The sequence below is a fragment of the Sarcophilus harrisii genome, chromosome 4 (genome assembly GCF_902635505.1).
Source record: "Sarcophilus harrisii chromosome 4, mSarHar1.11, whole genome shotgun sequence".
Lineage (NCBI taxonomy): Eukaryota > Metazoa > Chordata > Mammalia > Dasyuromorphia > Dasyuridae > Sarcophilus > Sarcophilus harrisii.
Window position 1 is genome coordinate 456,808,119 of NC_045429.1, and position 22,518 is coordinate 456,830,636.

At 48.4% G+C, this 22,518-nt stretch overlaps 1 protein-coding gene across 1 annotated transcript; it reads left to right on the forward strand.

Annotated features, from left to right (window-relative positions):
* Positions 1-899: 899 nt before the first annotated feature.
* Positions 900-20,774, forward strand: SAG (S-antigen visual arrestin). The gene is made up of 15 exons (XM_003770154.2): positions 900-1,016; positions 2,899-2,959; positions 3,076-3,120; positions 3,743-3,936; positions 5,877-5,936; positions 6,924-7,000; positions 7,201-7,336; positions 9,009-9,093; positions 9,522-9,594; positions 10,116-10,253; positions 12,750-12,827; positions 14,254-14,277; positions 16,880-16,935; positions 19,478-19,487; positions 20,152-20,774. Exons 1-15 carry the CDS (start codon positions 951-953, stop codon positions 20,255-20,257), a joined length of 1,209 nt encoding a protein of 402 aa, XP_003770202.1. The 5' UTR covers positions 900-950; the 3' UTR covers positions 20,258-20,774.
* Positions 20,775-22,518: the final 1,744 nt, after the last annotated feature.

Genomic DNA, 22,518 nt, shown 5'->3' on the forward strand with positions numbered 1-22,518 from the left:
TCGATTGCTTGACTACTCTATTTGTTATAAGGGTTTTTCTCCTTTTGTTTTCTTTTTGTTGTTATTTCGTGGGAGGGAATATGAGAGGGAAAGAAAATAGACTTTTGTTCATTAAAAAATATATAATTGGAAAGAGACAGAGAAAAAAGGAGAAAAAGGAGAAGGAAGAGGAGAAGGAGGAGGAAGAAGAGGAGGGGGAAGAAGAGGAGGAGGAGGAAGAAGAGGAGGGGGAAAAAGAGGAGGAGGAGAAGGAAGAAGAAGAGGAAGAGGAGGAGAAGGAGAAGAATACAAGAGGAGAGAGGAGGAAGAGAAAGGAGGAGGAAGGGAGAAAGGGAGGGAGGGAGGAAGGAAAGAAAGAAAAAAGGAAAGAGAAGGGGGGAGATAAGAAGGGAGGGAAGGAGTGGTAAGCAGGAAGGAAACTGAGGGTAATTTGAGGGTTTGTTGGGAATTTTTTGTTGATTGTTTTAAAATGCCTTTTGATCCAGATCTAGGATTTCATTAGTGTTGGGAATTCCCAGTGCGGACATTCCTTCCACCAGTGGGATTAGCTTCTTCTCTGGATCTCTCCTTGGATCTTTGCTGTTTCTGTGACCTCAGGAAGGCCCTTAGTGTTTCTCTCTTTTTCCCCATCTGTAACATGAAGGACTCGATTTGACGTCCTTCCAGATCCCCTGGGCTCTCCCTAGGAGCCGGGAACAGTAGCATGTCCCAGAGCAGGTGACTTGGCCAGGATCACAGAGCCAATAAGAACAGAGAGGAGAAGGAGACGGGGTCTTCCTGATTCTGCCCCCGATTCTGGCTCTTGGATCCCGGGGTTCATAGGATACTCAGCCACGTGCACTGGCTTGCCTTGATACCCAGCTAGTCTGCCTTTCTGTCCCTTTATTTAAGGTCTCCAGCTCACCTTCTGAGGACTCTGGGCCCGAAGACCTCCCAGAGGCCCTGCTAAGATGGCCACGGGTGTGAGGAATGCCCCAAACAACGTGATCTTCAAGAAGGTCTCCCGGGACAAGTCAGTAAGTGTCCCACAGTCAGCCAAGGACCAGAATGCTCCAGCAGCCCCTCTGACATCTGCTGCGCACCTACTGTGTACAAGGCCGAGGCCTCAGCAAGCTGGGCTTGGAGGGAGGAGGCAGAGATGACTAGGACTCAGTTACCAATAAGTGAGGGAAATAAAGGCACAAAGAGGCCCTAGGGCTCAGAAGCCTGAAAACTGGAGGCTCTGGGAAGAGAGGGAGGAGGAGAAAGAAGAGGAAAAGGGAAAAGGAGGAGGAGGAAAAGGGAGGAGGATGAGAAGGAAGGAGAGGAGGAAGAGAACGAGAAAGAGGAGGAAAAGGGAGAAGGAGGAAAAGATGGAAGGGGAGGAAGAAGAAGAGAAGGCAGCCATGATTTTTGGAGGCCCTCCCCTGCCGTAGCAGAAGGAAACAGGAGGCCTCAGCCAATAGCCTGGGGGCCCCTGACAGAAGCAGTGACTGCTAAGGAGTTGGGAACGGGCTGCCTTGTGAGCTCCCTTGCCTGCCTTCCACCTTTGCCCAGGGCCAGGCCGCCTACCTGGAATGCCCTCCGGGGTCCTCGCCACCTCCTGGGGGCTTCTGCTGCCCGGTCCCAGAGCTGCCTCTTCCCAACTCCTTTCCTGACTCCCCAGTAGTCAGGGCCTCGAGCTCCCATGTTCCTCCCCCATCTGCCCCTGCTAAGGGCCTCGTCCACATTTTGTATCTGAGAGGCCAATGGCCTGCTGGTCAGGAACACCCAGCTGCCTTCTTTTTCAATCCTTTGTCAGGGAGAATGTTCAGCTGGGAGGGGACATGTTGGGAAAAGAGGTAAAAACAAAAAATAAACGAGCAAAACGTTACCCAGAGTCCACCCCAAACAGCTCCTGGACCTCTAGACTTGATCAGGAACAGCCACACTGAAACCCCAGCTTCTGACCCACAACAAGCCTCTTAACGTCCCTGTGGCTCAGTGGCAAATAAAGGCAAAGTCTTGTGCCCCCTAAAGTCCTTCCCATCCAAATCCACGAGCCTGGGATTCTGGGAACAAGAGCCTCAGGGAGGAGCTGGAGAGTGGCCTTCCTTGTGGAGGGAGGGCCCCCGAAGGTCCGGACAGGCGGAGGGGACCCAAGGTCAGCGGCCAACAACGGCCCGATCTCCTGTCTCCAGGCCCAGGCTCCGACCTTTCCGGCAAACTGCCTCTCAGTCAGGATCCCCGGCTCAAGCCCCCGAAATCTGTCACTCCTCCATTAGTGAGAGAAAGCATGAGGGGAACACTGAGGATACCAGGATCTTCTCTGGTTTTGAAAGGGGAGCAGGGAGGAAATGGAAGAGAGACATGAAGCCTTGGGAAGGGGATGGAAAGGGAAAGGGGAGGGACGGGAAGAGGGGAGAGGGAGGTAGAGAACCTCAATCCTGGGCCTGTCTCACACACACACTCACGCACACACACACACTCACACACACACACACACACACACACACACACGCTTTGGATGAGCCCCTTTTTCTCTCCCCACCTTAGATTTCTCCCTATTAAAATGTGGCCCCAGAAGGCTGTGGCCTCGAGCTCTGTGGTCCCAGTTTTAGACAGGAGACTGTGGGCAGGGTGAGGGCTCTTGGTACAGCCCCTCGTGGGAGCGTCCACCAGGTTGTCTGTCTGGGGCCTGAAAGGGCTTCTCAGAAGGCTGAGATCAGAGGTCATGGGCTCGGAGCTGGAACGGAACTTGGAGACCCTCCAGTCCAACCCCTCCTATCTCACCTGGGGAAGGAGGTCCAGACTGGGAAGCAGCTGCTGGGGCTATAGAGCTGAGATTAAGCCCATGTCCTGGGGCCCCCAGCCCAGAAAGCTTCTTCCCAGTCAAATCCTTAATGAAGGTCCCTTGGGACCACCCTGTTCCTCCCGCAGGTGACCATCTACCTAGGGAAGAGGGACTACATTGACCACGTGGATAAGGTGGAGCCTGTGGGTAAGTCCGGGGAAGTCAGACCCCTTTGCCGAGTGCTTTCCTTCAGCCACTTGAGAAGACTCTCCCCTTTGGAGCTTCTCCATCTTCCTCACTGTGATTGTCTCCTTTGGGTCCAGATGGCGTCGTGCTGGTCGATCCTGAGCTGGTGAAAGGGAAGAAAGGTAAGGCAGATTTTTAAATTCTGCTCCATAACCCCTCACCTTCCCTCTCCTACTTACTTCCTAGTCATGTAGTATAGAACACGCGTCCCTCATCAGGCCGGGAGCTCCTTGACGGCAGGAGCTGTCTTATGATTCTCTTGGTATTCCTGGCACTCAGTCCAGTGCCTGACATGGAGCAAACACTTAATAGTGTTTATTGAGCGACTGATGTCGTGACTTGTTCAATCCCATAATTCTAATTGGGGATTGCCAAAGATATCTGTTTTCCCGAGGGTAATGACCAGCCCGTATGACATTGTAGTTAGGAGAATTCATATAGTCTCTCCAGAGGTACAGGATTGCAGTTCCTAGGGGTACATAGAAAGCCACCTTTTGTGGGACGTTTTGAAGGATCTAGGACTTTTTAAAGCATCAGTCAGGGCTGAAGGACATGAGGAAGATGATGCTTCGGTAAATCCAGTCGTCATCATCCTTGAAAAGCAGCCATTGGGAGGGTCCCCACTGCCCGAAGCCCACAGTGCAAGTCCTCTCCCCAATCCCAGGAAACCCTTTGTGGGAGTCTCCGCCCATACGTCCCCCCAAGTCACAGGGGGCTCTAACTGTGCCGTCTCCTTCCTCCCAGTCTTTGTGACGCTGACGTGTGCGTTCCGCTACGGCCAGGAAGACATTGATGTCATCGGCCTGACCTTCCGGAGAGACCTGTACTTCTCCAAGGTGCAAATTTACCCTCCCGTCAGCACGGCCAACAAGCCAACCAAGCTGCAAGAGAGCCTGCTGAAGAAGCTGGGGAGCAACGCCTACCCTTTCCTTCTCACGGTGAGTGGGCCATGGCCAGATCCCTCAAACTGCCTGCACACGGAAGGGGCAGGAAGGGGGAAACAGGAACTGGGCAAAACTTTGGGGGGAAGCAGGAGTCGGCACCACAGGGGAGGGGACTTCCAGTGGCGAGACACCCCACGCCACAGCGCAGCTTCCAGACCGTTAGGTCATATTGCTGCTGAGTCGTTTTCAGCTGTGTCTAACTCTCCTTGGCCCTGTTTGGGATTTTCTTGGCAAAAATTCTGGAGATGAGGAATCTGAGGCAAATGGGGGAAGTGACTTGCCCAGGATCACTCAGCTAGTAAGTATCTGAGGCCAGATTTGAAGGGGATTTGAACTTAGGAAGAGTCTTCCTGACTCCAGGCTTGATTTACAGTCTTTACATTCTTTTTCTAAAATTAAAAAAAAAATTATCTTTAGTCTTTTAAATTCACTCCTTTCTGACAGAAATGCACATAAGAACCACACTATAAAAGCAAAGCTTTGAAAACTAGAAGTTCTGGGGAAAGGAATTTAAGGGTAAAGGGAAGAGAACCTATAGAAATAGGGTTTCCTTAAAATAGATTAAGCAAAAATAATTTGATAATGTCTTTGAAGAGGATAGAGGTATTTTTAAAATCCCAATTCAGAAAAAGAAAGCCATATTAGAAACAATGATAAAAGGGCAGCTAGGTGGCGTAGGGGATAGAGCAACAGCCCTGAAACCAGGAGGACCTGAGTTCAAATGTGACCTCAGACACTTAACGCTTCCTAGCTGTGTGATGCTGGGCAAATCATTTAACCCCAATTGCAAAAAATAAGCAAACAAATAAATAAATAAATGAAAAATAGAAAAGAAACAAGGATAAAAATATAAACCTTACTCCTAACTTTACATATACTCATATGTAAAGTTAGGAGTAAGGTTTATATTTTGGATTGGATTGGATTGGATTGGATTAAATAATCCAATAAAAGAAAATTAGACATTGAATAAGAAAACAAAACCCCAGAATCTGTTGTTTATCAGTATTGTTTAGGAGTGGTTTTTTCCTCCATTTTTTTCCCTTAAAAAATTGTCGTATATGGAATGGGTCTAGTGAAGAGAGAAGTAGAAACAACAAATTGTTTCAATAAAAATTTTAAGAGAGTAATTAAAAAAAGAAAACTCAGAATTCTGCCCAACTCCATGGCTGTCCTGTGATGTGGGAGCCCACACCCATCAATCCAAAGTAAGTAATGGACCCAGGGTACAGAATGAGCCAGATGCTTTTTTATCATGGCCAAATGCAGGAACTTGTTGGCTTGATTGTTCATATTTATTATAAGAGTTTTATTTTTCCTATTCCTTCCAATGAGAGAGAAGGAAGGAGGGAGAAGGAAAAAAATCAATTTTTATTTATTGAAAAAAAAGTTAAAACAAATCAAATGAATAACTTCAGTATTCTTAGCAATGCAATGATCCAAGACAGTTCTGTAGGACTTATGATGAAAGGTGCTGTCCATCCCCATTGGGAGAGCCAATGAATGCAGACCAAAGACACTTTTTTTTACTTTATTTTTCTGGGTTTTTTTTTTAATCTCGATTTTCTTTTACAGAATGACTTATGTGGAAATATGCTTTGCATGGCCACACGTGTATAATCTATGTCAAGTTGCTTGTCTTCTCAATGAGGGAAAGGGGAGGAAGGGAGAGAATTTGGAACTCAAAATCTGAAAAAAAAAAAACCCTTAAAATTGTTTTTATATGTCATGGGGGGCAGGGATTAAAATATTAAATAATAAATAAAAACAGATCAAACCTTTCTGGAAACACTGGACGGCTGTTGTGTCTCCATGTTGACCCAGAGCACCTGGCACACAATCGGCACATAATAAATGCTTGCTCTTGGATTGATTGACCAAATCAATCACTTCCCAAGCATCCCATCTTCAGGACTTGTTCTCTTCTCCCCCAGTTTCCTGACTACTTGCCCTGCTCAGTTGCTCTTCAACCGGCTCCTCAAGATGTGGGCAAGGTAAGTGGGGCAAAGTCCCTGGGAGATGTGACCATCCCTGAGCCACTCCCGGATCCCTGACCAGAGGGTGGGGCTGACATGGATTTAGGAAGGCTTTCATCCCACTCTCCATGATAACAATGTCAGCTAACATTTGTTCAGGGCGCCCCAAAAGTTGGAGGGAAGTTTTAAGCTATTGAGCTTCTAACACTATGTTTTCTCCTTGAGTCCTCTCAGAAACCCCGAGAGGTCGACACTATTATCCCCATCTTACAGATGAGAAAACTGAGGCTGAAAGCGCCTTGCCAAGTGTCAGAGGCAAGAGTCGCACTCAGGTTTTGCTGAGTCCAAGTATATGCTCAGCCACTCGATCATGGGGCCAAATCCACTGAGAACAAGCCCAGGGCTGCGGGGCTGAGATTGGTGTAAATTGGGAGGGCCGAGGCCAGCAACCTGGATCTGGGGGGAGCCAGCTCATTTTATTCCCAGCCCCGGCCCCTCATCTTCCCAATGGGGAAGCTGAGTTCCATCCGGCTTTAGTGACTTGCCCAATGTCATGCAAGTAGTATGGAGGCTGGGATGGAGGTGTGGGCCTCGGCCTTTGTCCGGAATTTTCATTTAAATGTGAGCCCCCATGGAAACTCCGGGCGGGCCGCGTCCTAGCTCTTAAAGGGACCCGGTCACCGGCTCCCTCTCGGAGATGAGCCTCGAATGCCAGAGACCAAAGCCCACAAAGTGATTCCCCTCTCTCTGTCTCTGTCTCTGTGTCTCTCCTCTCTCTGTCATTCTTTCTGTCTGTCTCTCTTCTCTCTGTGTCTCTGTCTCTGTCTCTCTGTGTCTCTCTTCTCTCTGTGTCTCTGTTTCTCTCTGTATCTCTGTCTCTCTCTCTCTCTCTCTCTCTCTCTCTCTCTTTCTCTCTCTCTCTCTCTCTCTGTCTCTCTCGCTCTCTCGCTCTCTGTCTCTCTCTGTGTGTGTCTCTGTCTGTCTCTGTCTCTTGATTCTTCTTAGTGCTGCGGAGTGGACTTTGAGGTGAAGGCGTACGCTACAGAAAACACAGAAATAGAAGAGGAAAAAGTGCCCAAAAAGTAAGATGGGGCCCCTGCCCTTCCCTCCAAATCTGCCTTCCACGCCCAGCTCCTCCTCTCCCTCAAATGTCCCTGACCTAGGGCTAAAAGCGCCTTTGGAGGCCCAAAAATGAGAGTGTTTTACAGCGGGGGGGGGGGGAGTGGTGTGGTGAAGATGGGGGGAGGTGAGCCCCAAAACCTGAGTCTGTCTGCTTCCGCAGGAGCTCCGTCCGCCTGCTGATCCGCAAGGTGCAGCACGCCCCTCCCGAGCTGGGCCCGCAGCCCCAGGTGGAGACCGCCTGGCAGTTCTTCATGTCCGACAAGCCCCTGCACCTGGCCATCTCCCTCAGCAAGGAGGTAATGGGGGCACCAGGACCCGCGGGCGAGGGGGCGGCATCTGTTCTCGGCGTCCTTCCAGCGCCCACCTCTCCATCTGGGGCCATCTGGGCTGCTCTCCTGGCATTCTGCGGAGTCGCTCCAGAGCTCCCAGGGGCAGGGCCTCCTGGGGGATGCAGGGCCTCTTCTGGGGGGGCAGGGCCTCCTGGGGGGGCAGATCAATGCCCACCCCTGCCCCCAACCCTGTGCCGCCCAGTCCTCCTCTCCTCCTGACACCCATGGAGCCAAAAGGACCCGGCTCCAGGAGGGCCATTCGTCCCGGCAGAGACCGGGGAGACGCCGCCACATAAAACAAAGTGAGTACTTGGCAGCTCAGCAAGCTGCGGGTGCAGAAACGCTGGGCTCCCAACTGCCGCCTCGGCTCCACCTTTTAAAAGGAGGCCTTTCTCCGCCGGGGACCCCGCTGGGGTCGGGCCCTGGCTCTGGGAGCCCCGGCCTTTTAGACTTGGAAGGGGCGTTGCTGCCGTTTAGTCCCATGAGAACGGGCTTGTGAAGGGCTGGCAGCCTGCAGCACTGGCCGCCCATTCCTTGGGGGACAATGGCGACTCTGGCTTCCTGCCGAGGAAGGGGGCTGTTGTCCCTGAGCCTGGGCCCGGCCCCAGCAAGGTGAGCAGAGCCCTCCAGCCCCACCCGGGGACCCTCTGTGGTTAACACTCTTTCCCAGGGTCCCCCACAGGTCCGAGGGAGCAGGGGGCGCCATCTTAGCCTCCATTCATTCAGCCGCTCCTCCCTCCAACTCCCAGTAACTTGCAGATCCAGAAGCATCTTGACCTCCTTCGGCCAATTCTGGTGTGACCTTGGCCCCCGCTCCTTCTGACAGTGAAGCTTTGCACCAAGCTCCGGATCTAGCTGAATCAGGCGGAGAGCTTGAGCCCTCCCACGATCCTCCTCCTCAGCCCCAGTCTGTGTCAGCTCCTCAGAGCCCAGGCTCAGTGGCCACTAGCACCCCCCCCCCCATCTGGTCACCTGCTCTCTCACCCCGGCTCCCCCGCCATCTGCCTGGCAAGAGTCAGGGGGGCTAACGGCGAAGTCTGACATTCGGATACAAAAAGAAATAGATTTTTGGGCCCAAGTGTAAGCACTTGCATTTAGGGCTGTCGCATCTCATCCTGGCACAGGAGCGGGCTGCAGGGCTCTGACGGAGCAAGCTCTTTGGGATCTGGCTCCATCCTCCGGCTACTCACTCTCCGTCCCAGCAGGGATGGTCCAGTGTCCGAGTCACGATCAAAAGTGCAGGGCCACGTTCGGGGGCCGAGGAGGAGGAGCCCTCTGGCAAGCCTCGCCCAGCTCAGTCTGTTCCCTAGCTCAGCTTCACCTGACAGGGTTTGGGGAGGAGGCACTTCATGGGGCATTGGGTCCTCATTTTGTGGGGGGGAGTAATACTCAGAGAGCTGCATCAGGGACCACTCGAGCCACGTTTGTTAAACAACGGTGACTTTTCCCAGAGCATGGTGTTGGCCCCTGCCACGTTCTGGGGCTCCCTCCCAGGAGAGCCTCCTCCCCTGGATCACACAAGAACAAAGCCCGATCCTTGCTCTCCCTTCCCCATCACTCCCTGAGGAGCCAGCCCCTTGATGCTGGAAGGTCACCAGGAGGGGGCGCCGATTTCCTTGTTCCTCCATCATTTTTTCAGATCTTTTTCCATGGGGAGCCAATTCCCGTGACCGTGACTGTGACCAACAACACGGAGAAGACCGTGAAGAAGATTAAAGTGCAAGGTGGGAAACGCCCCCCATCTTTCCTAAACTAACAGGAGACAAATCTCCATGTGACAAATAGAGGCCCCGAAATATCCTGGAGAATGCAACAAAGCCACTCACTCTCTCACCGTTGTGCCGTTGGCTTTCCCAGCTGTCGGCTCGCCAAATACCACTCCTGCTACTACTGATTAACTGATAATAACAGTAGCAAATGTCTATATGCACACCCCTGGAGCTGGCTTGTATGAACCCAAATTACAGATGAGGAAACTGAGGCAGGCAGAGGTGAAGGGACTTGTAAGTGTCGAAGGCTAGATCTACACTGACTCTGCCCTCCGACCCTCTCAGGCGCCCACTTACCCAGAGTCTGTGATGTCACGGGGGAGGGTCCCTGGCAGGGCTCGGGTTCCCCATCGCTGACATCAGGGCCCTCCTTCTCTTTGCAGTGGAACAAGTCGCCAACGTGGTCCTGTATTCGAGTGACTACTATGTCAAACCTGTAGCCATGGAGGAGGCCAAGTAAGTAGCCCTCTTCCCCCGCCTCCCGTTTCCGGCCTCCCCGAGGCTGCTCCTTCTTGCTTCCGTTGCCCTCAGTTTGCCACCCCAGCAAAAAATCAGGCTGTGCTCAAGTAGGAGGAACTCTAGTGTGCTGGTCCCCTTGGCTTTGGGACTGGGCTGCTGGTTTTTTGTCTAGTTTCTGGGCTAATTTACATTTTATCTAATTACTGCGCTACTGTATATTTTGTCTAATTTCTGGGCTAATTTACATTTTGTCTAATTTCTGGGCTAATTTACATTTTATCTAATTACGTCAGTTTTCCTTTGAGAGATTTTTCAAGCATCTCTATCAGTTTGTTTTGAACAAGAATCCTCATGAACTTGGGCCATTTGGAAAAAGCCATGTCTACCAATATTTTATCTACCAATAAAAGGAGACTGACTTGAACTTGAGGATGGGCTTGAATTCCTAGTGGGTCACTGGGGCTCTGAGGCTTCTAATTTGCGATTCTGAGCCGTTCTGCTTTTCTTTTTCTCTCTAGTGAAAAAGTGCCACCAAATGGAGTCTTAACGAAGACACTGACCCTTACCCCCTTGCTCGCTAATAACCGAGAAAGGCGGGGCATTGCCCTGGATGGAAAAATAAAGCATGAAGACACGAACTTGGCCTCCAGCACCATGTGAGTTTTTTGCCCAAGGCATTTTTACATGACCCTGGGTATGTGGGTATTTAAAATAGGTGTACAAATCAAGCATTTACCAATAATAACCCATCATTTCCCAACCCCCACACTCAGCTACATGACCCCATGATCTACAGTTTAAGAAGCTTTGATCTAAGAATCACAACTCAGAACCTAGAAGGATGCTAGAAGCTCTCCAGGCCATTTTACAGATGAAGAACCTAAGCCCCAAAAAGATCACAGAGTTGTAGATTTAGAACAAAAGGGATCTTGGAGACAGTCCAGCTAGTCTTCCCCACATTCACATTTTATAGATGAGGAAATTGAGACCCAGAGAGCTTAAGTGACTAGGCCAAGGTCACCCAGCTAGGAAGTGTCTTGGGCAGGATTTGCCCCCAGAGTCCAGACTAGCTCTCTCCATTAAGCTGGACTGCCAGCCATCTTTCTGTTACCCAATAGGGAGGCTCTTTCCTACAGTGGTAACCTTTGTCAGTGGAGATAACCTAAGCCCCCTGAATCCGGCCGGAGCTGTCGTTCCAGGAGCTGAGTTTGCTCCCTCCATTTTGGTTGCCTTGCAGCCCTCTTTATGGAGGCTGTGAGGAGTCAGGAACCCTGGAGCGCAGCTGGAAGAGGATACAGTTATTGGATGAGCTGAACGGGGATGACAGGTGTGAGAACGCTTTCTCCGTCAGCAGTTCCTCAAACCCAGTGGTGAAAACCGATGCCCTAGCAAGGGAGGAACGGGAGGTGTTAAGGACACAACTGGGAATCCAGCCCAAAGGGAAGTGAATGTGAACTATGGTGACAGAGCTACAGCAGAGGGCGTGGGAAAGTCTAAATATTAGGAATCAGGAACAGGAAATGGGATTCACTAGTCCCTGTAAGTCTAATTCATTGTGGAAATCCATCTGTCAGTAGGTGAATGGCAGCTCCCATTGCTATGAATTTTATACTGCATTTCCATCCCCAACTCCGGCCAAAACCTGAAAATTTACAACTTATTTATAACCAGTATTCTCACTCGTGGCTCTACTAAGCGGTTCAATGGTTCACACATACCTGGGTCTGGAATCAGGAATACCTGAATTCCAAATCCGGCCTCAGACACTTACTAGCTGAGTGACCCTGAGCAAGTCACTTAATCAATATCTGCCTCAGTTTGTCCACTAGTTAAATGGTTATAATAATAACACCTTCTTCCCAAGAAAATATGATAACATTTGTCATCCACTTTACAAATCCACTTAACTACTCTATAAATGCTAGCTAGTGTTATTATATAAATAGAGAGAGTAGTATTACCATATTGTGACTTAAGTTCTCTGGTCTCCTCAGCAGCAGCAGCAACAATAATAGCTTCCCCTTGCATAGACTTCCTCTCCAACAAGATGAGGGATGTTCTAGGATAGGGTCATAGCCATTTCAAATAACTATAAAAGATATAAAATTCTTAGGGATCTAAACACCAAGATAAACAGAAGAATTATTTAAGTATCACGAAGGACCACTTTTTAGAGAAATACAGACAGACCTAAATAATTGAGAAATATTCATTGTTCATGGGTAGGACAAGTCAACATAATAAAAATTACCATACTGCTTAAATTAATTTACTTATTCAGTACCAAACCAAATAATTTACATTATTCAGTACCGTACCAAACTGCCCAAGGATTCATTTATAGAACTAGAAAAATAACAATAAAATCCCTATAGAGGCAAAAAAAAAAAAAAAGTTCAAGATTCTTAAGGGTAATAGTGAAAAACAGTGGGAACAAAGGGAGCCTATCGGTACCAGATCTCAATCTAGACTACCAAGTGGTAATTCTCAAAATAATTTGATGCTGGCTAAAAACCAGAGCAATCACTCAGTAGAACAGATGAGGTTCACGACATACAGAAGCCAACTGACCAAATGGCCAAGTGTTCACTAAACACAAAGACCTCCCTGCTCCAGGAATGAGAATTTACAGTGAGCTTGAGTGTGAGCCCTGATGCTCATGACTGCCATATAGAAACAACTGCATTTACCACTGAATTAGCAATAATAATGAGTTAGAAATAGGCCGTGAGCGCTGGTCAGGGAAAAACTAACCTTAGAGTTAGGAAGATTTGATCTCCCATCAATCCTTAGCCACTTCTTGGCTCTGTGACCCACCCGAGGCAAGTCACGTGAGGGACCAGTGCCCCTGGATGCTCAGAGGTATCAGTGAATAGACAGGGTTCCCACCCTAGAGATGAGTTCATTGTTCATGGATAGGACCAGTCAATATGATGTAATTATTATTTTATAATAAGCAGAACATGAGGTGAATTTCCCCCATGGTCGGTATTTAGTTCTTGAATTTTCAGCCCTGCTTAGCTCTCCAGTCTCTTAAGGGTGATTCTTGTCATGTTGCCTACGACAAAGAAAGGAATATCTGTGTACCGTCCCAGGCCCCCCGAACTCCCTCTTCCCCTCTTTCACTCTGATTTCTTTCTCTCCTTGGGCAGCATTAAGGAGGGCATAGACCGAGCAGTGCTGGGCATCCTGGTGTCTTACCAGATCAAAGTGAAGCTCACTGTCTCAGGGTACGTATCCTAAGATGAAGAAATCCTCTCCATCTTGTTTCTAGGGAAGGAAGAAGGCCCTCGAGGCTCTTCTGAGCTGGTCGCCTCTCACCAGGCACATGCAATTGGGAAAGTAGGAGCAGGGCTTTTCCTACGAGTCTCACCTGGGCCAAAAGGAGGGGAAAGGCAGCAGGAGCCAGAGAGAGAAATGGCATGGAGAGCAGGACACAATGTCCAAGGGAATCTGCCCGTGCATTGGGGGTGGGGGGGGAGAGAAGGAAAGCCCCAAATAAGCAGATAGTGTCCCAGAGAGAACAAGAGTATATGGTGCCGGCTGGTGGAGGTCCGGGGAGGAAGTGGGTTCCTCATGGCAGCTCCTTAAGACAAAGCCCCAGTCATCTACCCCTAGTTATGGGTCTTAGAGGGACAAGGAGCCAAAGGTATTACTTCCTATTCATTGCTTCCCAAAATGGCCCCGAAGAAGGATTTTGTTGAAGTGTGTGTCTGAAACACCCTCGGTTTTTCGTTTATTTGGCTACAATTGGTGTCTGGATTGGGGAATGAACGGGGATAAAGGGGAAACCATGACCCAGGAGTCTGACCAGCCTTCAACGGGATCCTTGGCTCTCTAGGTCTCTGGGGGGATAGTATCTCATTGACTGAATCACTTAAAGGCATGGAGAAAGTGTTTTGTTTCTCTGAGAAGTATCCAGATACCTCAGAATTCCAAGAAACCCAATTCTCAGTTTGGAAAATAAGATTCTCTCCTTGGCGCTCTCTGGGAGGGGCTTTTTCAGAGTTCTCACTCCTCCATCCCCATTTCCCAAAGGCTGAGCCTCCCAGCCTCGGGAACTGCCCCAGGCCTGGTCTAGAAGCCAGACTGACATACAGAGTATATCTTAAGAAGGGAGGAATATTTCCATTTCACACATTGTTCCCATTAGCAATATTTCTTAAAATGGGACGCCCTCTCTGGGTTTTTTCCCCCTTATAGATATAAAAAGTAGCTAGAGTTTGTAGTTAATAAGAGTTCAAAGTACAAAGAACAGATAACAGAACTTACAGGCTTCATCTTCCTGTATCCTGAAGAGGCAAGCTCCTCATAAGATCAGAGATCTCAACTGGGAAGGACCCTCAGAGGCCCACTTGACAGAGGGGGAAACTGAGGTCCAGTTCCAGGGACGAGAGTCTGAGGTCACAGTAACAGTAAAAGGCAAAGCGGTCTGGGTCGCTGCCCCAGAGCCAGGCTGGCTCTCTAATTTTGTTTGATTCTCTTCTGCTCCTAGACTCAGTGATTCTCACCTAGTCAGGAGAATGGACTTGTAAGTGGGTGGCGGGGTCTGAGACAGACAAGAGGGGTGAAGAGAAGGCCGTGTGTGAGGAATAACTACATGCGGTGGAGCTCTGCGGTTTAACAGCTTTCTATTTTTTTAAATGTCTTTCCTAGCTTTCTGGGCGACCTCACCTCTAGGTAAGTCGGTCCACTTTCTTCCATTGTCATCTACGTTACTAAAACAAGCTCTCCCTGTCCCCCATCTCTGTCTCTGTCCTTGTCTCTCTATGTGTCTGTCTGTCTGTCCCATTTCTCTCTCTCTTTTTCCCTGGCCAAAGTAGCCTCCATGCTGTTTCCACACAGAGCATTGCACCTCCAGGCCCCATTCCCTTCTCATCCCAGCCTCTTTGAATCTCCAGCTTTACTCAAAGCCAAGCAGGGAGGCCAGTCTTGGCTCTCCTTTCCCCCGCCATTGCTAGCGATTCCCCCTTGGAAATTACATCCTCAAATTAGGCTCCTTGAGGTAAAGGGCTGTTTGGATTCTGTCTGTCCCCTCAGCATAATATCCAGGACATGGCAGTGTTTAATAAATGCTTGTTGATTAAATGAATTAATGAATGAGCCAGGGTTTAGAAACAGGGACAAGGCCGGGGCCCATTTCCTATCTAGCCCAGTACATTTTGTGATGGCAGGAACCCAGTAAATATTCATTCGCTCATTAGGTTCGGTTCCTGGAGATAGGAGACCCTGACTTTTGTGCTGAGAAGGAGAACCAGAGATGAGGAATGAAAGAGGAAGGGCTCAAAGAAATAATGGGATTTTGACCAGAGACGAGACCATAAGACAAGAGGGGAGGAGAATCATTCTGTCCACTTGCCTTTCTTTGTCCTGCCTTTATTCTCCATTTGTTCTTGTCTCCTCCCTGACCCCTCTTCTTTCTCTTAACCTCAGACCATCATCAGAAGTTCTTTTCAGGGCTGTACAAGATCCCATTCACTCTTTCAGATTGGGGTTTCTTTTAACTGATAGCTTTCGTTTTGACACAACAAACACTTCCCAGCAAACACCGTGGCCGTAAACAGCCCATACCCTGAAATCATTTAAGTAAAGCTGTCTCTAATACATAAATGGAACCCAGCACTTCCGCTTTTGTACTGTACCAGTTGCCAGGAAACAAAGTGTACTTTGATTTTGACAGTGCAGTGAGCCTAGATCCTATATGTCCAAATAGAGCAGATTTTGTATAGGATGAAGCTCCACATCAATCCCAGGCGGGATTCGATGGACTCCAGCTGGAAACTATCCCCACCCCTACTTCTCTCCAGCTGCTACTGGCTTATCTCCTCCTTAATTTTCCACTTGGGTTCTAAGACAATTGGGAGATGTTCTGAGAGGATATAATAAATATTATAAATATTTTTATATTATTATGTTTATAAATATTATAAATAATAAATAAATAGAACTCATTAAGTAACAAATTAACTCTGAGCCTCTGCCCTACGTTAAACCAGAGAGACTTTTTTACCCTAAGCTTTCATTTCTCTTTTGAACTCAAGCCCTCTCCCAACCCAAATCTCTCCCATTTTATAGGCTTAAACAACATCTGTATTATAACTCATGAACTTATTATATTAGCAAATACTAAATGGCAATTAATAAAGCAAAAACAAGATTTATAGTGGATCAGTAAAGTCACCTGTCTACAGGTGAGATGTGGAATAGAATTCTCTCATCAATGCTGCTGCTATCTTTGTTAATTTCTTTTTTTTTTTTTTGCTGAGACAATTGGGGTTAAGTGACTTGCCCAGGGTCACACAGCTAGGAAGTGTCAAGTGTCTGAGGAAGATTTGAACTCAGGTCCTCCTGACTTCAGGGCCGGTGCTCTATCCACTAAACCAACTAGCTGCCCCTAACTTTTCTTCAACTCTAGAAAAAAAGAGTTCTCTCAGGATGGTAATTCAGTACTCTTAAAAATTATGTTCATGTCTCTTTATAAAATATTTCTCACAGTATCTCCTGAGATAGTTCCTCAGTCTCTCAGAAAAAGAGTTTATTTAATCCTTCCTGCTTGTGCCTCATACAGTTTGCTTAGTCGTATTTTATTTTTCCAATTACATGTAAAGATAATTTTCAACATTCGTTTTTGTGAGATTTTGAGTCAAATTTTTCTCCCTTCCTCCCCACCCTTCTCCCTAAGCCAGCAACGATCTGCTAAAGGGCAATCTTGCCTCACACAGTGTGTCTGTAGCCATGACACTTAAAGTAGACACTCCAAGATTCTGTTCTCCCTCTTAAAAATACAGAAACAGTGTGCAAAGTCTCTGAGAAGGGGCTACTTGAACGAGGATTACAAAATCGTACTAGGACACCAATAGGAGACTTTTTGTTTGACCCAGTTTTGTTCTTGATTTGAATCTCCGTTTGTGCTGCTTTCTTGACTCGGTATCCCTTCATGCAAGTCCTCCCATGTTTCTCTCACATTTTCCCCTTCCCCGTCCCTTAGAGCACAGCAGTATTCCATTATGTTTCTTGCCATAGCCAGATAGTTGACAAGGGATAACAAGAGAGCTCCTCCTCCACGAGGGTTCTACCACTTTTCACCATGTCCGTGAGTCTGATGACTAGGAGCGTCGGCAGTCCAGGAGCGGCTGCCTCGCCACGGGCACATTTCCTGTGCCAACATCTCACCCCCTGTTCTTTAACTTTCATTCTGAGTGAACTGTGCGTGACAGACGTGTGTTTGTTCAGTACTTACCTGTGCTTGCATGCTAACGCCAGTCCTCTGCGTTCCTTACAGTGAAGTGGGCACCGACCTGCCGTTCCGCCTCATGCACCCCCAGCCTGTGGATCCAGGTCAGTCTCTCCGCACTTCCGGGGACCCTGACCGTTCATTCCTTGTGGGCAATTGTTCCGAATGGGCTTCCTCTTCTGGAAAGAGAGGGGCCAGATTTACAGAACCTGCAGGGGTCAGATGGGCAGGAAGTCTCGGCATCCAGAGGAATCCCCAAGACATCCCCCAAACTGGAACCGATGCTGGCTTTGCCTTGTGGACAGACCCCTGGTCACAGAGTAATTTAATAGCAAGGGTGGGCATAGGGCCTAGATTCCCAACACTAAGGTGGGGCTTTACCTTTCATGACTCTGATCTCCCTTCTCCTACACAACAAGCTCTGGATGAGGTCTGGGAGCCCTCCCAGCTGTGTGATCCCGGGCTATTTCCTTCCCTCTCTGTGCTTCAGTTTCCAAATCTATAAAATGAGAGAAGTGAATTAAATAGTCTCTAAGATCTCTTCCAGAGTTAAAATTTTATTGGCAATATTGGCTTTGTGAAGAGAAGAAAAGTACAATTTAAATTGAAATGTGTGACTAATAGGACCCTAATACATACATGTGTAAATGTGTGTGCATGTGGGTGGGGGTTTATGTACATATAATATTTTGGGTGAATATGTGTATATAGACAAATTATATATGGATATATGTATGCATATATGTATCTCTTTCTTTTTTCTCTCTCTTTCTCTTTCTCAGGTATGGGAACTTTTTAAAAAAATGATAACTATATTTCCTTCTTTTTTTTTCTTTTTTGCTGAGGCAATTGGGGTTAAGTGACTTGCCCAGGGTCACACAGCTAGGAAGTGTTAAGTGTCTGAGGGCAGATCTGAACTCAGGTCCTCCTGACTTTAGGGCTGATCTCTATCCACTGTGCCCCCTAGCTGCCCCAGATACCTACATTTCAACATATTTGGTGACTGTAATCTTGCCTGTTTTATTTCCTGCATTTAAAACATGATTTCAGGCTACCCAAGGGGTCCATGTCACAGAAAAGGTTAAATACCACTGACTTACACAATTCAAATAACCTTTATGGGGTCAGTATATTTTCAGTGAAGACAATTTGCACAAGTAGCTTGGGGTTTTCCATCTCTTTCTAAGTAGTTTCTCAGCCTTGCTAGTTCCTAATATAGGAATTTGCATTTAATAATGAGCAGGCCACCCAGAGTTACTCTGAGATTTGCAAAATGGCTCAAACTTTTAAAAATAATTTTGTTTTCATTCTCACCCATGTGTGCTTTGCCAAATGCATTTTTGTGGTCCTATTTCTGGGGGGAGAGAATGCCATTCCTATGTTTTTGATTCATTTATTCTTATATCATTGCCGTACCATCTTTAAGGACCATGTGATAGCCAAGAAGGAAAGTTTTGTAAAATTGGAATTGGGCCCAGAATTCTGCATTTTAGCACCAAAAGCCTTTGGTTCACTCATGGAATTCAGGCCTTTCATCAGTGGCTTAGTTCCACCACATGGGGTTCTTCCCAAGTCCCGTCACACCAGAAATGTTGTCATTAGCCAGTTGTCCCATCGTCAGATTTCACCTGTATCACCAACCACTAGTTTGTCCATTGGCGTCTTTATGATGTGAGAAAAATCCATGGAAGGACTCGAGTCCATTGGGTGGATTCCCTCTGGTGAACTTATGGGAAGATCTGGAGGAGAGTCGAATAGGAAAATCAGGCAGAAGGAAAACTGCAATGAAAGCCAGGTCTAGAACACTGTGGGCGTCCACAAAGTGTTTTATGGCTGTGTGCTTGGCAAGGCATGGGCATAAATCATGAGTAAATAACAGAGACATTTCAAGCACACGTCAACACAGATTTCATGGCGTTCTCCAATGGCATCTCTCCGACGTGTGCCGAGGGCTATTCTTTATAAAGTGTGTGAAAACGAAAACAAATTGTATTCAAAGCAATCTTCCGCGCTGTGGACCTTCTGGACACGCAGCCCCTTACAATGACCAGTCAGTAGATATAATCGGTAAAACGTTTGGGAGTCATTAACCGAACTCCCGCTTTGTATAAACGCCAGACCAAATGTTTGGGGAGCTGCAAAAGAAACAAGGGTCCACAGAACTTTGCCAGTGAAAAGGGAAGCAAACGAACAAGAATATCCACGGGACGTCAGGTGAAATCATGTTACGGGGGGACCTCGTTCCATAGGCATTGGGAACTGTTGTCGTGTGAGAATTATTGTTCCCAGTGGATAGTGTTGTTCTTGGAGTCAGGGACCTGAATTAAAATTCTGCCTTTGACACTTACCAGCTGGAGAAAGCAGATTCCTCTTACCAGAAGAGTGTCTGAAAGGACTGTACCTTCAGCCCCACTTATTCGTGACCACAACCTCCCTGGGAAAGGGCGAGCACGTGCTAACTAAACCATTAACCGGGCTCCCTGAATTAGAGAGCTTTCTTGCCACAAGGGAAAGCAGGGACAGGGACCCAGGTCAGCCCAGTGACTGATGGGCGCCATAGTGCAGACAGTCAGAAAGCAAGCAGAAAGTGCATTCTTGCTGCTCACTAATGACTTTCTTTTCTCTTTTGCCTGCTCTCGGAAACAGCCAAGGACAGGTAAGAACCTTGAACCTTATCCTCTGGGTCTAGAGAAAGAGGAAGGGATCAACCTTGTTCTTCCCGGCCCCAGAGAGCAAGACCAGGAGCTACGGAGGGCAGGGCCAGGAAAGATGCTTCCACTGCATCCGGTCCTTAGACCTCTCAAGGAAGAATATGGGCACTTACAATAGACCTGATGTTGAGGGGGGGGAAATGTCACTTTTTTTTTTTCATTCAAATTTAAGAACATTTAAAAAATCAAAACACTGAGAAAAGTGACATGAGAGAGCAACCTGGGGGCAAGCGATGTCAAGGCTTATATCCCCCGGGTGGCAAAGCCGCCAGATTTCTGGGGCTCTCTGAACTCAGATGAGGAAAAAAATTACAACTTTTTCCCTTATGATTCTCTAACTAAAATTTAGCACTTCCTTTAATTGCGATTTTAAGACAGACAGATAGATAGATAGATAGACAGATAGATAGATGGATGGATTTATGTAGATGTGGAGACAGAGACAGATATAGATATAGACAGTAAGAAAAGCCATAGGCTTAAGCAGGTTGCCAAAGGGGGCCATGAGAACCCTGTAGCCAGAAGAAGATCAGGGTGGGCAAGCAGCGGTCACAAGACCTTGGCCGTCACTTGGAGCATTGTGAGATGATCCAGATGTTTGTCTTTCAGCTCAACGGGTGAGGATTTGGTCTTTGAGGAGTTTGCTCGTCAGAATCTGAAAGACGGGGCTGAAAATGAAGAAGAAAAAAAAGAGGGGCCGGAAAACGATGAATGAACGGTGTTGGCGGGGAGATCGCTGCCACGTAGGATTGTAGCTCTAGTTCAGGAAAAGGCCATCAAGGTCATTTAGTGCAACCGCTGCATTTTACAGAGGAACAGCTGAGGCCCCATGTTTTCCTTCAGTGTCAGAAAAGTAGAACAGACTTCATTAAGCAGAGTTCTAATCTCCTCTATTCCTTAAGAGACAAACCCCATTAAAGAGGTCCCCTAGGTAAACTAAGTCAGCTTGTAGATCGAACCAATTAGAGGCTCAGCGTGTGCTCATTTGAGTGGGAAGATCTGCAAGAGAACTCAATGAACATAAACACCAGGAAACAAATGAACCCAGGAGTCCAAAGAGCATCTCTAGGCAAGAAAATCAAGTTGAGGGATTTGCTCAGTCTCCCACCCCGGCTGCCTCCAGAGCAGCCATCCAGGCCAGCACGGAAAGCAGAAGAGCCAATCAAAGGGTAGAAGTAGTGTGTCCTGTGTGAGCTCCCCTTCCTCAATGCTCAAATAAAGAAAGTTCCAATAGTGGCTAAAACGCAGGTGCATTTATTGACCCGTTGTTTATTGGGGCTGTTGGAGCTGCCCCAGTGAGACATTTTGGAGAGTCTGAGCAGCCATTGTGGGGCAAGATACGGGGATGGGAGCCAGCTGCAGCCTGAACCTCAGAGGAGGAAGGGGAAACTGAGACCACGGTTTAGCTCACAGCTTTAGATCCAAACCCCTCATTTTATGGGTGGGGAAACTGAGGTTCAGACAGAGAAAATAACTTGCCCAGTGCTCCTCAGGCAATAATAGGATTGAACCCAGGTTCTAGGACATAGCTGACCCCAGAGTCAGGGAAACCTGGGTTCTGACCCAGACGGCCATGTGACTGACCCTAGGCAACTCTCCGAGACTCAGAGTCCATAGGGATCAGAGGTTTCTAAGTCACTGCGTCTGATTTTACAGATGAGGGAACCCCGGTGGCTTGCCAGTAGTCAGTGTCCAAGGCAGCTCTCTAGTCCCCAGTCCGGAGGCCTATCTCCCAAGGCACTGAGCGGCCCTGGTACAGACCCCAGCCCTTATAGGCCACTGCTGACTTCTATCAGGAGATGAAGTTTTCCCTACCCGGTGAAACCGCAGCTCTGGCCACTTTGCCCCTTTGTCTCCAAGGTTCTGGGGGGTGAGATCTGTGATTTCTCAGAGAAGAAGCTCCGTGGGTCCCTGAGGATCCGACCTGCCAGCGGCTGCCCGGAGCTTGTCCTGGGACGGCAGGAGGGCCCAGACCCCAGACCACTTCCACTAAAAGCCCCTTTTCTTTATGAAAGCCTTAGGGGGCTGGGCATGGACTGAGGCTCTCTGCACCCATATCCATCTGTGAAACCTTAAAAATCCTCTACTTTTCCCATTACCAAGAGCGAACACTCCCAGCTGTCCTGCTCTGTGTTCAGGGACCGGGTCATTTCTACAAAAGTCTCCCTTGGGAATCAGCCTGACTGGTCCCATTTAAGCCCTTCCTGTAAGTTCCAGGCACCGGGCTAAGCCATGGGGATAGAAACAGAGGGGAAACTGCCTTCAAGCGGCTAATGTCCTCCTAGTTGGGGCTCGGATGACCTCTCCGGGCTCCGGCTGCTCTGCCATCCCAGGTTCCTGCCTGGTCAGCACAAGGAGACGGCATTAAGCCGATTACGGAGGCTCCAGCTGGTCCCCAACACAGTGAAGAGCCAGAGCCTGCTGGCAGCCGCTGCACTGTCCAAGGAAACGCCTCTCCCTTTCCCTTTCTCCTTTCTGGGACCACTTCCTTCTTCCCAGCCCCCACCCTTCTCCATCATCTGCTTTCTTCCCTAGAACGTCTCTCCTCTTCCCTGCCTGGTGGATCTAAAGACAGAAAGCCTCTGATCCTCCGACAGCAGGTCTGGGGGAGCCAGGATGAGCCCAAGTGCAGGCAGAGGTCCTGGGTTCGAATGCTGCCCCTGATGCTATTTACCTGCCTCAGAAAGTTGCTAGGTTTTCTCCTCTGTAAAAGGCTTTGCATGTCCTCCCAGCTCTTGTTCTGTGGGGCTGTGATCTGATAGAGTAGCCTGGAACCCTCCACGGCCATGGCAGGGTCCCAAAGAAGGACCGGGCTGGGCCCTGCCACACCGGATCTTTAAAAAGCAACAAACTCGGACGGAGGGCATCTGTACTCACAGCCATTTGTGGGATCCCAGACTCTGAAATGCTCTTTTCTCTTTTCATTATCCATGGTGAGCACCCCCAGCTCCCCGGCTCCCACCCAGGGAACGAGCC

What these genes read in the sequence shown, in the direction of transcription:
- SAG (XM_003770154.2), top strand. Translation starts at nt 951, where the DNA reads ATGGCCACGGGTGTGAGGAATGCCCCAAACAACGTGATCTTCAAGAAG. An exon ending in CCTACCCTTTCCTTCTCACG is followed by an intron (nt 3,937 to 5,876) that starts GTGAGTGGGCCA and finishes CTTCTCCCCCAG; the next exon opens with TTTCCTGACTACTTGCCCTG. An exon ending in GAGGAAAAAGTGCCCAAAAA is followed by an intron (nt 7,001 to 7,200) that starts GTAAGATGGGGC and finishes CTGCTTCCGCAG; the next exon opens with GAGCTCCGTCCGCCTGCTGA.